The sequence below is a fragment of the Lepidochelys olivacea genome (genome assembly GCF_965140295.1).
Source record: "Lepidochelys olivacea isolate rLepOli2 genome assembly, chromosome: 3".
In the NCBI taxonomy this organism is placed as follows: domain Eukaryota; kingdom Metazoa; phylum Chordata; order Testudines; family Cheloniidae; genus Lepidochelys; species Lepidochelys olivacea.
In genome coordinates, this window is record NC_140413.1 from 56,403,938 (window position 1) to 56,417,439 (window position 13,502).

The 13,502-nt window shown below is 38.9% G+C and overlaps 1 protein-coding gene across 5 annotated transcripts in view; it reads left to right on the plus strand.

The window, feature by feature from the left end:
* The window catches only part of FAM135A (family with sequence similarity 135 member A), a 140,304-nt gene that overhangs the window by 77,818 nt on the left and 48,984 nt on the right, over nt 1–13,502 (plus strand). For all 5 annotated transcript variants that reach the window (XR_014711101.1, XM_084624751.1, XM_084624753.1 and 2 more), the window contains 2 exons: nt 1,582–1,631; nt 9,579–9,734. Coding sequence is in view for 4 of the 5 variants with exons in the window: in XM_084624751.1 (XP_084480877.1) it covers nt 1,582–1,631; nt 9,579–9,734 (206 nt within the window). In the remaining variant the exon portion in view is untranslated. The remainder of the gene's footprint in view (nt 1–1,581; nt 1,632–9,578; nt 9,735–13,502) is intronic.

The window sequence follows — 13,502 nt, forward strand, 5'->3', positions numbered from 1 at the left end:
AATGATAAAGAAAGAGTAGTTCTTTTTGAACAAATATGTATTCCCTGAATAATTTGAATTAAGGTAACAAAAATGGTAACTTCAGTGGCCAACTTACTTGACAAGGTATTTCATCTGAGAGAACTCTTCTTTAAAAACAGATTCTTTTTGAGTAGGTGAGAGATATGCAATTGTTTTGTAAGTGATCTTGGCATTCACTTGCTACCCGCTTTTTTATGTAAATAGGTTGTGCCCCATTCTCAGCCCTGCACATGATCAGATTCTACTACTATGCTCTAAACTCTTTCAAAACAAAAATGCTGCCATTCCAAATGCATAGACAAAATAGTTCTAATTGTTACTTATTTCAGAGCTGCAGTATTTCTGATAACTTTACTTTGGCAGATATTTAAAAGAACAGTTTTAAAGAATAAAAATTTTAAGAGTGTTCAAGCCCCTTTTCTAGTTAGACTTAGGCTCTTAGGTCATTTAGGTGCTTTAGAAAATTTTATGCAAAATGTTTATTTTTACAGTATCAAGTATATAAATACATATACAAATTATATGTACGGTAGATGTACAATCAAATACAAATGCTTATGTACATACAAAACAGTGTTTACACAGACTTCTTAAAAGAATAAATTAATGTTTTTATTAATCTAAAATTGTCTATTGATATGAAAGTATTTTAGTCCGGAAGTTTTCTCTAGTTGAGAAAAATGAACAGTTTATAAAGTTCAGAAAATAATTGTTTATAAGTGTGGAAGAGCTCCAAAAAACACTTACACGTGTGAGTATTAGGCATGCAAGCTATCCCGCTAACTTCAACAGGATTACTTATGTGCTTAGTTTTTCACATTTAGAAGTGGATTGAGGCCTATGTGTTTGTTACCTGAAATAAGGAATGTACATCATATAATCAACCCTTAGGCCCTGATCCTGCAATCCGATCCATGAGGATGAGTCCTGTTGAAGTGAGTGAGGCTGTGAAGGGGTCCAGCCACATTGATCTAATTGCATCATCATGACCGTAGTCTTGATTTAAATCATTTCAAATCACAAAGATACAAATGTCAATTCCATTCTATTATGCTGCTTTACTTTAAAGAGATATCATCAATTAAAAAATCACACTTCTATATGAAAATATTTTGCTTTAAATTGTTATAGGTAATATCTAAGGTTACTGAGATTAAAGGAATTTTTTTCCTCTCTTTATCAGAAGGTTTTCTTTGTGTATTTGTCAGCATACCATGTGTCCCTGTTCCTTCAGTATTGTCAGTTACTCATTTCTCATTGTTTTCCAAACAGCTACAGGAGAGATTTTTTTAAAAAATAGGCAAATGTAATTATAAAATAAAATGAAAAAATAACATAGAGACTCAAGGTCTTAATATTAGTTGAAACGTTATAGCTCAGATTTTGAAATGTACTAGTTTTCAAGTTAATGGTAATACTTTAAATGACATCAAGCTTTCTTTGAGTCTTTTTTGTTAAATTGCTTTATGAGGGAAGTTGATTTGTTCTACAAGTTGGAAAATATGGGTCTGAATTTGGTAAAATATAATTTCATGCATATGCACCCTAATCTTTCCATAGAGAACATAGATGTAGAAGCTCGCCTTACAGAACTGTGTGAAGAAGTAAAGGTACTTTTTGTCTTTTATTCATAATAAATGTAAAATAAGTTAAAAGCAAAGTATTTTCTATCAGTATTTCATAGATTGCTGCAGAGAGAAATTATTGATTTTGGGTAATTATTTTCTGGGTTGTTCGTTGCTCATTCCAAGAGATGCTTTATCCCAATTATGGATTGTGGCACGCTGAGAGATATGGTTTCTAGTGATGTCTCAAATGCAAAAGATTACTGAGTCAATCTTAATTTTGATATTTCTCCTTCTCTCTTCACTGCTAAACTCTACCAAATCTTCTTTACATTCTACTCCCTTTTAAACTGTCGTCTTCTCTTTCTAATCCTTCTCTGCCTAGAATCTGAGAAAATAAAAAAAAAAAAACCAAGATTTTCTTTCAACAGCCTTCTCTTCTTCTACTTTACCTCCTTCCCAGGTTCTGATGTTTTCTTTCTACTATCCCACAATTGGCCCAGCCTCCCAGTCTCCCTCACTACTTCTTTCATTCACTCAACTTTCCTTATTTTACTAATACACACACAGTTTCCAGTATGCCTTTATATTCCCTTTCCTAAAGCTTAAAGCAGGAGTTCACAAATATTTTCTTAGTGTGGTCCATCTCCCCTGTTATTCAGGAATATGCAGTCCACTTTCCCTTTCATTCTCAATAGCATAATATTGCTAAGGCAGTTACATACAGCAGTATAGCTTAGGTGGAAAAGAAACATTAGCTAAAAATAAATCATTTCCTGTATTTAATATGATGTGAAAGCTGGAAACAAGGAAAGTCAGCACCATGTGACTAGCCAGCTCTCCGTGGACCACTAGGAAGTGTTTCACAGGCCAACATTGCTTCACAGACTGAAAACTTCTTACATTTATGTAGTCTTCTTTATCTCTTTCCTTCTTTGGGCATAGCTGATCACACCTCTCTTCCTTAGATCCTCTCACAGCTTCCTCACCTCTGCATTCTTCTGGTTTCCCCTGCATCACTGTGATCACCATGTAATCTTCTTCAGCGGTGTCTTATCCTTTCCTTTCCCCTGTTCTCTTATCCATTGGTATCACTTAGAGGTTATGTCTCTGTTCCCCATCTCTTCTCTCATCCTCACCTAGATGATTACTAAATCTCTGTCCTTTGTCTTTTCACTCCAGTCTTGTGTCTCCAAATATGTCTAAGATATCTCCTTTTGGCTTGTCCCACTGTCATCTTAAACTAATCTTTTCCAAAATGGAGCTTTATATTTTTTCCTCCTATTTCTTTTTTTCTGACTGTTGAAAATACCAATATTTTCAATCTCTCAGAATTAAAATCTCTGTGAAGTTTTTTACTTTGAATTATTTACTCTTTAAGCCTTCAAAAGCATGCTGGATATTTTACACTTACACCCTCCCCACAAACACACCACACAAGACCAGATTCCAGCCACCTGTATGCTGAACACAATTAATATTAACAACAAAGTGGAAGGAATGGAAGACAAAACAGGAAAAGAACAAGTTAGACTATTTAGAGAAGTTAAATGCATTCAAGTTGGCAGAGCCTGATGAAATGCATTTTAAGGTGCTTAAGGAACTAGCTGCAGGAATATTGGAACTGTTAACAATTATCTTAGAGAACTCATGGAGGATGGGTGAGGTCCCAAAGGACTGGAGATGGGCAAACATAGAATGTCTTTTAAAAAGGGGAAAAAAGAGGACTTGGGGATTTACAGAGCAGTCAGCCTAACTTTAATATCTTGAAAGATACTGGAACAAATTATTAAATAAACCATTTGTAAACACCTGGAGGATAAAAGGGTTATAAAGACTAGACGGCATGGATTTGTCAAGAACAAATCATGCCAAACCAACCTAATTTGCTTCTTTGTCAGGGTTACAGGCCTCATGTATGGGGGAGGGGGGAGCAGTAGGTGTGATATATCTTGATTTTAGTAAGGCTTTTGGCAGAGTCCTGACATGACATTCTAATAAGCAAACTAGTGAAGTGTGGTCTAAACCAGTGGTTCTCAACCAGGGATACCCAAACCCCTGGCATTACGCAGAGGTCTTCCAGAGAGTATATCAACTCATTTAGATCAGTGTTTCTCAGCGTGAGCGTCATGACCCCTAAGGGGTTGCGTGACAGATTTAGTGGGGTGGCAGTGAAGGGCCAGCATTAGGGGGCAGCAGCAGGGCTATTGCCTTGGGCCCCACACCACAGGGGGACCCGTGAAGCTAAGTTACATACTTCAGTCCCGGGAAGCAGGGCTCAGGCTTCAGACTCCTGAAAAGGGTACAGTAGTATGAGGTTGAGCACCACTGGTCTAAACAAAATTACTGTAAGGTGGGTGCACAGCTGGTGGAAAAACCATACTTAAGGTACTTATCCATGGTTTACTGTCAGATGTGGAGGATGTATCTGGTAAGGTCCGACAGCGGTCAGTTCTGGGTCCAGTACTATTCAGTATTTTCATTAATGAGTTGAATAATGTAGTGGAGAGTATGCTTATAAAATCTGCAGATGACACCAAACTGGGAGAGGTTGCAAGGACTTTGGAAGACAGGATTAGAATTCAAAAGGACCAAGACAAATTGGAGAATTGGTCTGAAATTCAGTGAAGAGGAGTACAAAGCACAAGGCGATGATGATCAACAGATGGCTCTGGCAGTGGTGCTATAAGGAGGACTTTGGGATGTATGGCCACTGGGAAGCATTCATGGACAGAGGACTGTTCTCTCGGGATGGACTTCACCTGAGTAGGGAGGGAAATAGAGTTTTAGGATGGAGGCTGGCACAACTGATTGAGAACTTTAAACTGTGAATTTGGGGGAGATGGTTGGGAGATGTCCAGGTAATCTCCATGCCGGATTTTAACATTGAGAGGGAAGAAAACGAAGTAAGAAAGGATACAGCCCTGGGTAGGAGAATGGACATAAGGAGGAAGGGTAGTGTAGATACTAGTCTAATAGGTGATACTGATGGTAGAATGTCTGTGCCTAATTGGATAAAGAATGTGAGAGAATCCAAACAGCAAAAATTAAGATGTTTGTACACCAATGAGAGGAGCCTAGGTAACAGAATGGAGGAACTAGAGCTATTGGTGCAGGAAGTGAAACCAGATATTGTAGGGATAACAGAAACATGGTGGAATAGTCGTCATGACTGGAGTACAGGTATTGAAGGGTATATGCTGTTTAGGAAAGAGAAATAAAGGCAAAGGTGGTGGAGTAGCATTGTATATCAGTGATGGGGTAGACTGTAAAGAAATAAGAAGTGACGGAATGGATAAGACACAGTCTGTCTGGGCAAAAATACATTGGGGAAGAAAGCTACTATAGCCTCCCCTGGGATAGTGCTTGGGGTGTACTATAGACTGCCGGGATCCGATTTGGATATGGATAGAGACCTCTTTAACGTTTTTAATGAAGTAAATACTAATTGGAATTGTGTGATCATGGGAGACTTTAACTTCCCAGATATAGACTGGAGGACAAGTGCTAGTAATAATAATAGGGCTCGGATTTTCCTGGATGCGATAGTTGATGGATTCCTTCACCAAGTAGTTGCTGAACCAACAAGAGGGGATGCCATTTTAGATTTGGTTTTGGTGAGCAGTGAGGACCTCATAGAAGTAATGGTTGTAGGGGACAACCTTGGTTCAAGCGATCATGAGTTAATTCAGTTCAAACTAAATGGAAGGATAAACAAAAATAGGTCTGTGATGAGGCGTTTTGATTTCAAAAGGGCTAAATTTAAAAAATTAAGGAAATTAGTTGGGGAAGTAGATTGGACTGAAGAATTTGTGGATCTAAAGATGGGGGAGGCCTGGAATTACTTCAAGTCAAGGTTGCAGAAACTATCAGAAACCTGCATCCCAAGAAAGGGGAAAAAACTCATAGGCAGGAGTTGTAGACCAAGCTGGATGAGCAAGCATCTCAGACAGGTGATTAAGAAAAAGCAGAAAGCCTACAAGGAGTGGAAAATGGGAGGGATCAGCAAGGAAAGCTACCTTATTGAGGTCAGAACTTGTAGGGATAAAGTGAGACAGGCCAAAAGCCATGTCGAGTTGGACCTTGCAAAGGGAATTAAAACGAATAGTAAAAGGTTCTATAGCCATATAAATAAGAAGAAAACAAAGAAAGAAGAAGTGGGACTGCTAAATACTGAGGATGGAGTGGAGGTCAAGGATAATTTAAGCATGGCCCAATATCTAAACAAATACTTTGCCTCAGTCTTTAATAAGACTAAAGAGGATCTTAGGGATAATGGTAGCATGACAAATGGGAATGAGGATATGGAGGTAGACATTACCATATTTGAGGTAGAAGCGAAACTCAAACAGCTTAATTGGACTAAATCGGGGGGCCCAGATAATCTTCATCCAAGAATATTAGAGGAATTGGCACTGAAATTGCAAGCCCATTAGTAAGAATTTTTAATTTATCTATAAACTCAGGGGTCGTACCGTATGACTGGAGAATTGCTACCATAGTTCCTATTTTTAAGAAAGGGAAAAAAAGGTGATTCGGGTAACTACAGGCCTGTTAGTTTGACATCTGTAGTATGCAAGGTCTTGGAAAAAATTTTGAAGGAGAAAGTAGTTAAGGACATTGAGGTTAATGGTAATTGGGACAAAATACAACATGGTTTTACAAAAGATAGATCATGTCAAACCAACCTGATCTCCTTCTTTGAGAAGGTAACAGATTTTTTAGCCAAAGGAAACACAGTGGATCTAATTTACCTTCATTTCAGTAAGGTATTTGATATGGTTCCACATGGGGAATTACTAGCTAAATTGGAAAAGATGGGGATCAATATGAAAATTGACAGGTGGATAAGGAACTGGTTAAAGGGGAGACTACAACGGGTCATACTGAAAGGTGAACTGTCAGGCTGGAAGGAGGTTACTAGTGGAGTTCCTCAGAGATTTGTTTTGGGACGAATCTTATTTAATCTTTTTATTACTGACCTTGGCACAAAAAGCGGGAATGTGCTAATGAAGCTTGCGGATGACACAAAGCTGGGAGGTATTGCCAATACAGAGAGGGACTGGGATATCATACAGGAAGATCTGGATGACCTTGTAAACTGGAGTAATAGTAATAGGATGAAATTTAATAGTGAAAAGTGCAAGGTCCTGCATTTAAGGATTAATAACAAGAATTTTTGTTATAAACTTGTGACACATCACTTGAAAGTAACAGAGGAGGAGAAGGACCTCGGAGTATTGGTTGATCACAGGATGACAATGAGTCGCCAGTGTGATATGGCTGTGAAAAAAGCTAATGCGGTCTTGGGATGTGAGGTATTTCCAGTAGAGATAAGGAGGTGTTAGTATTGTTATACAAGGCACTGGTGAGACCTCATCTGGAATATTGTGTGCAGTTCTGGTCTCCCATGTTTAAGAAAGATGAATGCAAACTGGAACAGGTACAGAAAAGGGCTACTAGGATGATCCGGGGAATGGAAAACCTGTCTTATGAAAGGAGACTCAAAGAGCTTGGCTTGTTTAGCCTAACCAAAAGAAGGCTGAGGGGAGATATGATTGCTCTCTATAAATATATCAGAGGGATAAATACCAGGAAGGGAGAAGAATTATTTAAGCTCAGTACCAGTGTGGACACAAGAACAAATGGATATAAACTGGCCATCAGGAAGTTTAGACTTGAAGTTAGACGAAGGTTTCTAACCATCAGAGGAGTGAAGTTCTGGAACAGCCTTCCAGGGGGAGAAGTGGAGGCGAAAGACATATCTGGCTTCAAGACTAAGCTTGATGAGTTTATGGAGGGGATGGTATGATTGGATAGCCTAATTTTGGAAATTAATTGATCTTTGACTATTAGCGGTAAATATGCCCAATGGCCTGTGATGGGACGCTAGATAGAGTGGGATCTGAGTTACTACGGAGAATTCTTTCCTGGGTGTCTGGCTGGTGAGTCTTGCCCACATGCTCAGGTTTAGCTGATCGCCATATTTGTGGTCGGGAAGGAATTTTCCTCCAGGGCAGATTGGCAGAGGCCCTGGGTGGGTTTTCTCCTTCCTCTGCAGCGTGGGGCACGGGTCACTTGCTGGAGGATTCTCTGCATCTTTAAGTCTTTAAACCATGAGTTGAGGACTTCAGTAGCTTAGACATAGGTCGAGGGTTTGTTACAGGAGTGGGTGGGTGAGATTCTGTGGCCTGCGTTGTGCAGGAGGTCAGACTAGATTATCATAATGGTCCCTTCTGACCTTAAAGTCTATGAGTCTACGTTTAGAAAGGAAAAATCAAATGCACAAACACAAAATGGGAAATAACTGGTTAGGTGGCAGTACTTCTGAAAAGGATTGGGGGGTTATAGTACATCACAAATTAAATGAATCAACAATGTGACAGCATTCTGGGGTGTATTAAAAGGATTGTCGTATGTAAGACATGGGAGGTACTTGTCCAGCTCTGCTTGGCGCTGCTGAGGTCTCAGCTGGAGTATTGTATCCAGTTCTGGGCACCACACTTTAGGAAGGATGTGGAAAAATTGGAGAGTCCAGAGGAAAGCAAGAAAATGATAAGGAATTTAGAAAAAAACAGAACTCTGAAGAAAGGTTTTAAAAAAAAAAAAACCTGCGCATATTTATTCTGGAGGAAAGAAGACTGAGAGGACGTGATAAGTCTTCAAATATATTAAGGGTTGTTATAAAGATGACTGTGATCAGTTGTTCTCCATGTCTGCTAAATGTACGACAAGAAGTATTGGGCTTAATCTGCAGCAAAGGAGATTTAGGTAAAATACTAGGACAAGATAGATGGAAGCTGCATTTACCTGCCCCTGCTCCTCCCCCTCCTTCAGATTGGGCTAGGCCCTGAAGTTCATGCAGCCTAAAGTTCAGACAGAATGTCAAATGAGAGCAACAAATAGTGGGAAGGAACTGAAGAAGGGAGGACTTGTGCATTATCACACTACATGTAATTCCTGTTTCTTCTTTCTCTATAACATGACCAAAATCAGCTCTTTCTTTACTAACTCAGCTGCTAAAACGTTTGCCTCAATACCTTGATAATTTCTCACCTTGATTACCTTCTCTTACCACTTCGCCTGCCATTTATATGTTTATAGTAGGGCTTAAAGAACATGCAGCTGGTCCAATAGCAATTTTAATGTATGGTGCTGTATTTTTGAGATCATTTTAGATTAGTGTTAAAATATACATAGTAGTTGAATATTAAAATCCCTTATTTCAGGGAATACTAACCAAAGACACTGTCCGTAGCACTCAAATTACATTTAACTGTAATGGAACCATGCTACAAGAGAATGTCCTAGGGATCCAGTAAACTATGAAGAAGGAAAGACTAATTTCCTATGTATCTTTCTTTTGAGAGGGCCTGGTTCTGTGAGGTCATTAACACCATGTGAGAGTGGGCCCTGAGGAAGCAAACTGAATTAAAAATACAAGTATCACACAGTCATAATCAGTGGGGTCAGTTCTGGAGGGGAGATGACTTGTTTTAAACTAGTTGTATGATAGCATCAGTGTCTCAGTTTTATTCCCGCAACACCCATCATTGGCTGTGATACAATTTTTGTTAGTGTCATGTTTCTAATTCCTGATTCCCAGTTTTTGTACTTCACACTGTAGTTTAGAACTCTACCAAGTACAGTGGTTACAACCTGGCCTTCATTTTAAAATTACAGTTGATACGAGTCAAGTTCTCATTGTAATTTAAGATGATGTGACCTGATTCTAAAAGACTTTCTAGGATAATATCTGGAACCACACAAAAAGTGTTCTGTTAGTAATGTAATTTTAAATGAAACCAGTTGTTTTTGATGTTTGGACAAAAAAGCTTTAATTTAAGAGTTCTCTTTTTGTAGAATTGTTGTAAGGGTAAATATTTTACCATATGAAACTGAGTTTATTTCATTGTTTTTGTGTTCATGTGAAGGCATCATCTATAAACAAGCATTTATAGATTTAGTAAGAATATTTTTTCCTGACTTCAGAAAATGGAAAATCCTGATGAACTGGCAGAACTTATAAACATGAATCTTGCACAGCTTTGCTCTCTTCTGATGGCTCTGTGGGGGCAATTTCTAGAGATCATTACCTTGCAGGAGGAAGTCACAGCATTACTAGCACAAGAACATCACACACTGAGGGTAAGTATTGAACCTGATGGTTGAGCATTACATAGAACAAATTCATATCTTTTTAAGCTTTATTGATGACCTTTTATTCTGTAAACTGGTAGGTTTTCAATGAGATGACAAATTCTACTTTTTTTCTGCTATGTTTGTGAAAATCAGAAGAGTAGAACTTTGAGTGTAGCTTTTGTACTGCATTTATAATTGTGAATTAAATTATTGATGCTACTTGGTGAAATGTGATTTTAAAAGTAATTAAAAGACACACATGTTTACTACAAAGCAGCAATTAATTGCATTTCTGAAAAAGAAACCCAGCTTAGAAGAAAAATTTCAGGCTCTGGAGAGGTAGCATTTGTGCAGAATAATATATTTTTCTTTAGGAGTCCTACCTAGCTGGTCTATCCATTGTACTTCGCTGTTACATGTAGGTGTTCCTTGCCAGCCATGAATCAAAATGTGCAACTTAAGAAATGATAGCATTCATGACTTCTTGAAGAGAAAAGCCTGTTATGGGGAATCTTAGAAGAGAAGAGACAAATCAGAAACAACCTGGAACATGAGTGAAAAGCATCTGCCTTGGGCTTATTTTAGGCAAAACAGAGGTGATGTTGGTTAAGAGTAAAATATTTTCAAGAATAAGCAAAAACTATGACTGGAACCTCAAATGAAGGTATTTTCTTCCTCCTCTCTTCAATTATCAAGTAGGGATGTAATTATCCATTTAAAAAGTTAACAATTTAAATTATTACAATTATGTCGTTTAATAGGTTAACCGATTAAAGGGAGAGGGGCTGCTCTGGCCAGCCAGCCTGGGCGGCAGGGGCTGCTCCGGCAGTACAGCTGGGGATGGGGTTGGAGGGCTGGCCCAGGGGCTGGGGTTGGAGGGCCATGCTGGGGGTTAACGATCTAACCGTTTAGTATTTTATATCCCTTTTATCAAGGTTATGTGCAAACTTGGAGTGTAGACTCCGAGATAGCATGAGTAGCTAGAAACCTCTTCTGTTTATAGCTGATCAGGAAACGGTCTCAGACCTTACTGAATGAGACCTAACCACAGTGATCCATGACTTTGTCATGTTCATGCTAAATTATTGTAACGCACTATATCTGGGATAAACAAAAAGTCACCTGGAAGCTGCAGCTGGCACAACACTTTGCAGCTGATCTGCTGAGCAGCACTGGCCCTTCATACCACATCATACCAGTGCTTTATACATTACAGTAGTTACCTATTCAACATAAAGTCTGTTTCAAGGTTCTAGTCCTCTACAAAGCATTGGCTGGCTTGTGACCCAGCTGTCTCAAAAACCTTTCTCTTTGGGCCCCACAGTTATCAGAGACACTTTGATTGAGTCCAGGGTATACCTAGCACAAGAGCTGGATACTCTGCCTTCTTAGTGAAAGAACTCATGACTGTGGAACTGGTTTCTCCTGGACAGACTGAGCCTTGAATCTTGATGCAAAACTTGTTCTGTAGGAAGGATGTTTTATTAGTAGTTGGATGACCCCACGCAACAATGTATCTATCCTAGTCTTACACTGCCACCCATCACTGTAGTATCTGAGCACCTTCCATGTAAAATCAATAGCAATAGTGAGGATCCTCCAAATTATTTCTGAGGTTGGACATAAAGGGGAAGACACTCTTACTTAGAAATAGCTGTGAGAGCCCAGATAGTATGTTGATGTTTACAGACTGTTTGTATAATAAGAATACAGAAGTTTAAATATTTTTTTTCTACCTTAGCTCTGATGTTAAAGATAAAATATTTTAGGTAATGATTTGTATGTGCAGTATCTTATACTTGTTTTTAAATATCCTCTGATTTTAATTTTTTTAATCTTTCTAGCTCAGTTATCTTTGAAAATTAAATATTGATGCACTTATTTTAGGTAATTTGTCTACTTCATCAGTATATACTGAACACCCCATTAACTGGGTTGAGATATACACATCATCAAAAACATTTTTTCCCAAGATCCCTATCCCTGCAAGCTTCCACTCCACTGTAATGTCCTACAGAGCTTCTACAGAGGTCCCCTCCATATTTTTGACAGCGTTGAATGGTTTTACAGGAGCTTTTTTATCTTTATATTCTTTTTATATCCATTTGAGATATGATGTATTTAAAAGGAACTTGTCTTGTGTACTAATAAAGTAATTTGCTACTATATGGTCCTGCTTTAGGTTCTCTTTTGAAGTTGAGGGATGACTGTTTTCAAGCTACTTTTGACCTCAGAATCATTTTTGAGCATAAACATTGCTGAAATTTACTTCTTTGGTAGAAAACCAAACTTTTAAATCTTCAAACGTAGCTACGGGAATATACTTCCCAGAGGTGCAAACAGTTGCATAGCTGGGGGGGAGTGGGGCAGTGGTCACTCCCCCACTGAGCACAAGTGGCGCCTTGTCAAAGTCTTGGCACCTTTTAAATTTTCCCCTGTTGAGGGAACAGGGGGAGCGATCCAAAAAAAAAGGCGCCACCCACTCCAGGTCTTAGGCGGCAGGACCTTCAGTACTGCCGAAGACACCCAGAGCAAGTGAGGGCCGGCCGCCGGCGCGCTGCTGGCTCAGTAAAAGCGCTGGAGCGGGTGGCGCTTTTTTTTGGATCGCTCCCCCTGTTCCCTCCTGGCTACGTGGCTGGGTGCAAATCCAGATGCACAGCCCCAAGTTGGGATGGAATAATTCCATGTTATCCACAATGTAGGGTTCTATGGAGGGATGCACACACTGCCACATTTCTGAAGTGACAGCTCTGTACTTGAAGGTGACCCTTTTTATAGCTAAAAAGAACTAAGCTAATTCATCTCTTTTCAAAAGTGACCTGCAAGTATTTTTAAAACAAATTTTTAAGGTTCCCATACAGTAGGTGCTCTGTCCAGACATCAAAGGGTGAAAGGGGCATGCAGGGCATAAGTAATATTAAACTTTTCTTTTTCTTTTAGGCCTGACAAACTCAGGTTATTGAGTCTAGCTCTTTGGCCACAGTTGGGCATGAATTGGGTGATGTACCATTAACTAGGAAACCCTCCTGGAGCCAACTTGTAGGGGGCAGTTAAATGGAACTTTTTAAGTTATAAAGCACTGGTTTGCAAAAGTGATTTTCATCATTTTCTATATCAAAAGATGTTTAAAAACTGTTTCTCTGAAACACTGTGCAAACACGTGCCTTTTAATGAAAAATAAACAAAAATCCATGTCCACTTAATTGACCCCATAAAGTGTGGCTGCAGGATTGAGCAGAAAATTCTGGTTTATGTTGCAGTCCACAGAAAACACTCTGCTGTTCACATATCATTGTAGCAGCAGCAGCCAAAAATCCTGGAGTTATGGGGACCTAAAATTTAAAAATGAATAGTAAATTTATGAGCATTGATTTAAGAGAATGTTTGACTGTGTACTTGGAACCTAATTCTGGGATGCACAATATAGCACTTGTGTTATTCAGTAAATACTAATGAGAGTCTTTATGCTCTGGGGATTCCTGAGATATCCTTGTGCTGGAGAGCTTGCAGTGAAAAGGGGGCTCACTTATGATATGATCTGCTCATGTCTGATGGTGCAGCCTTTTTGGTTTTAGGCTGCTAATACATTTAGTTGTGATATGAGAGATCCTATTTATTATCCTCTCTGCCACAGAAAGTCTTGTGCGCCTTTATTGCAAGAAATTGATACGTTGCTTGATAACATGCTCTATTAAATGCTTCATCTTTGCTAATTTAACTATTCTCATATTTATAGACTATCCTTTCTGCAAAGTATCACCTCTTCCTGCGATA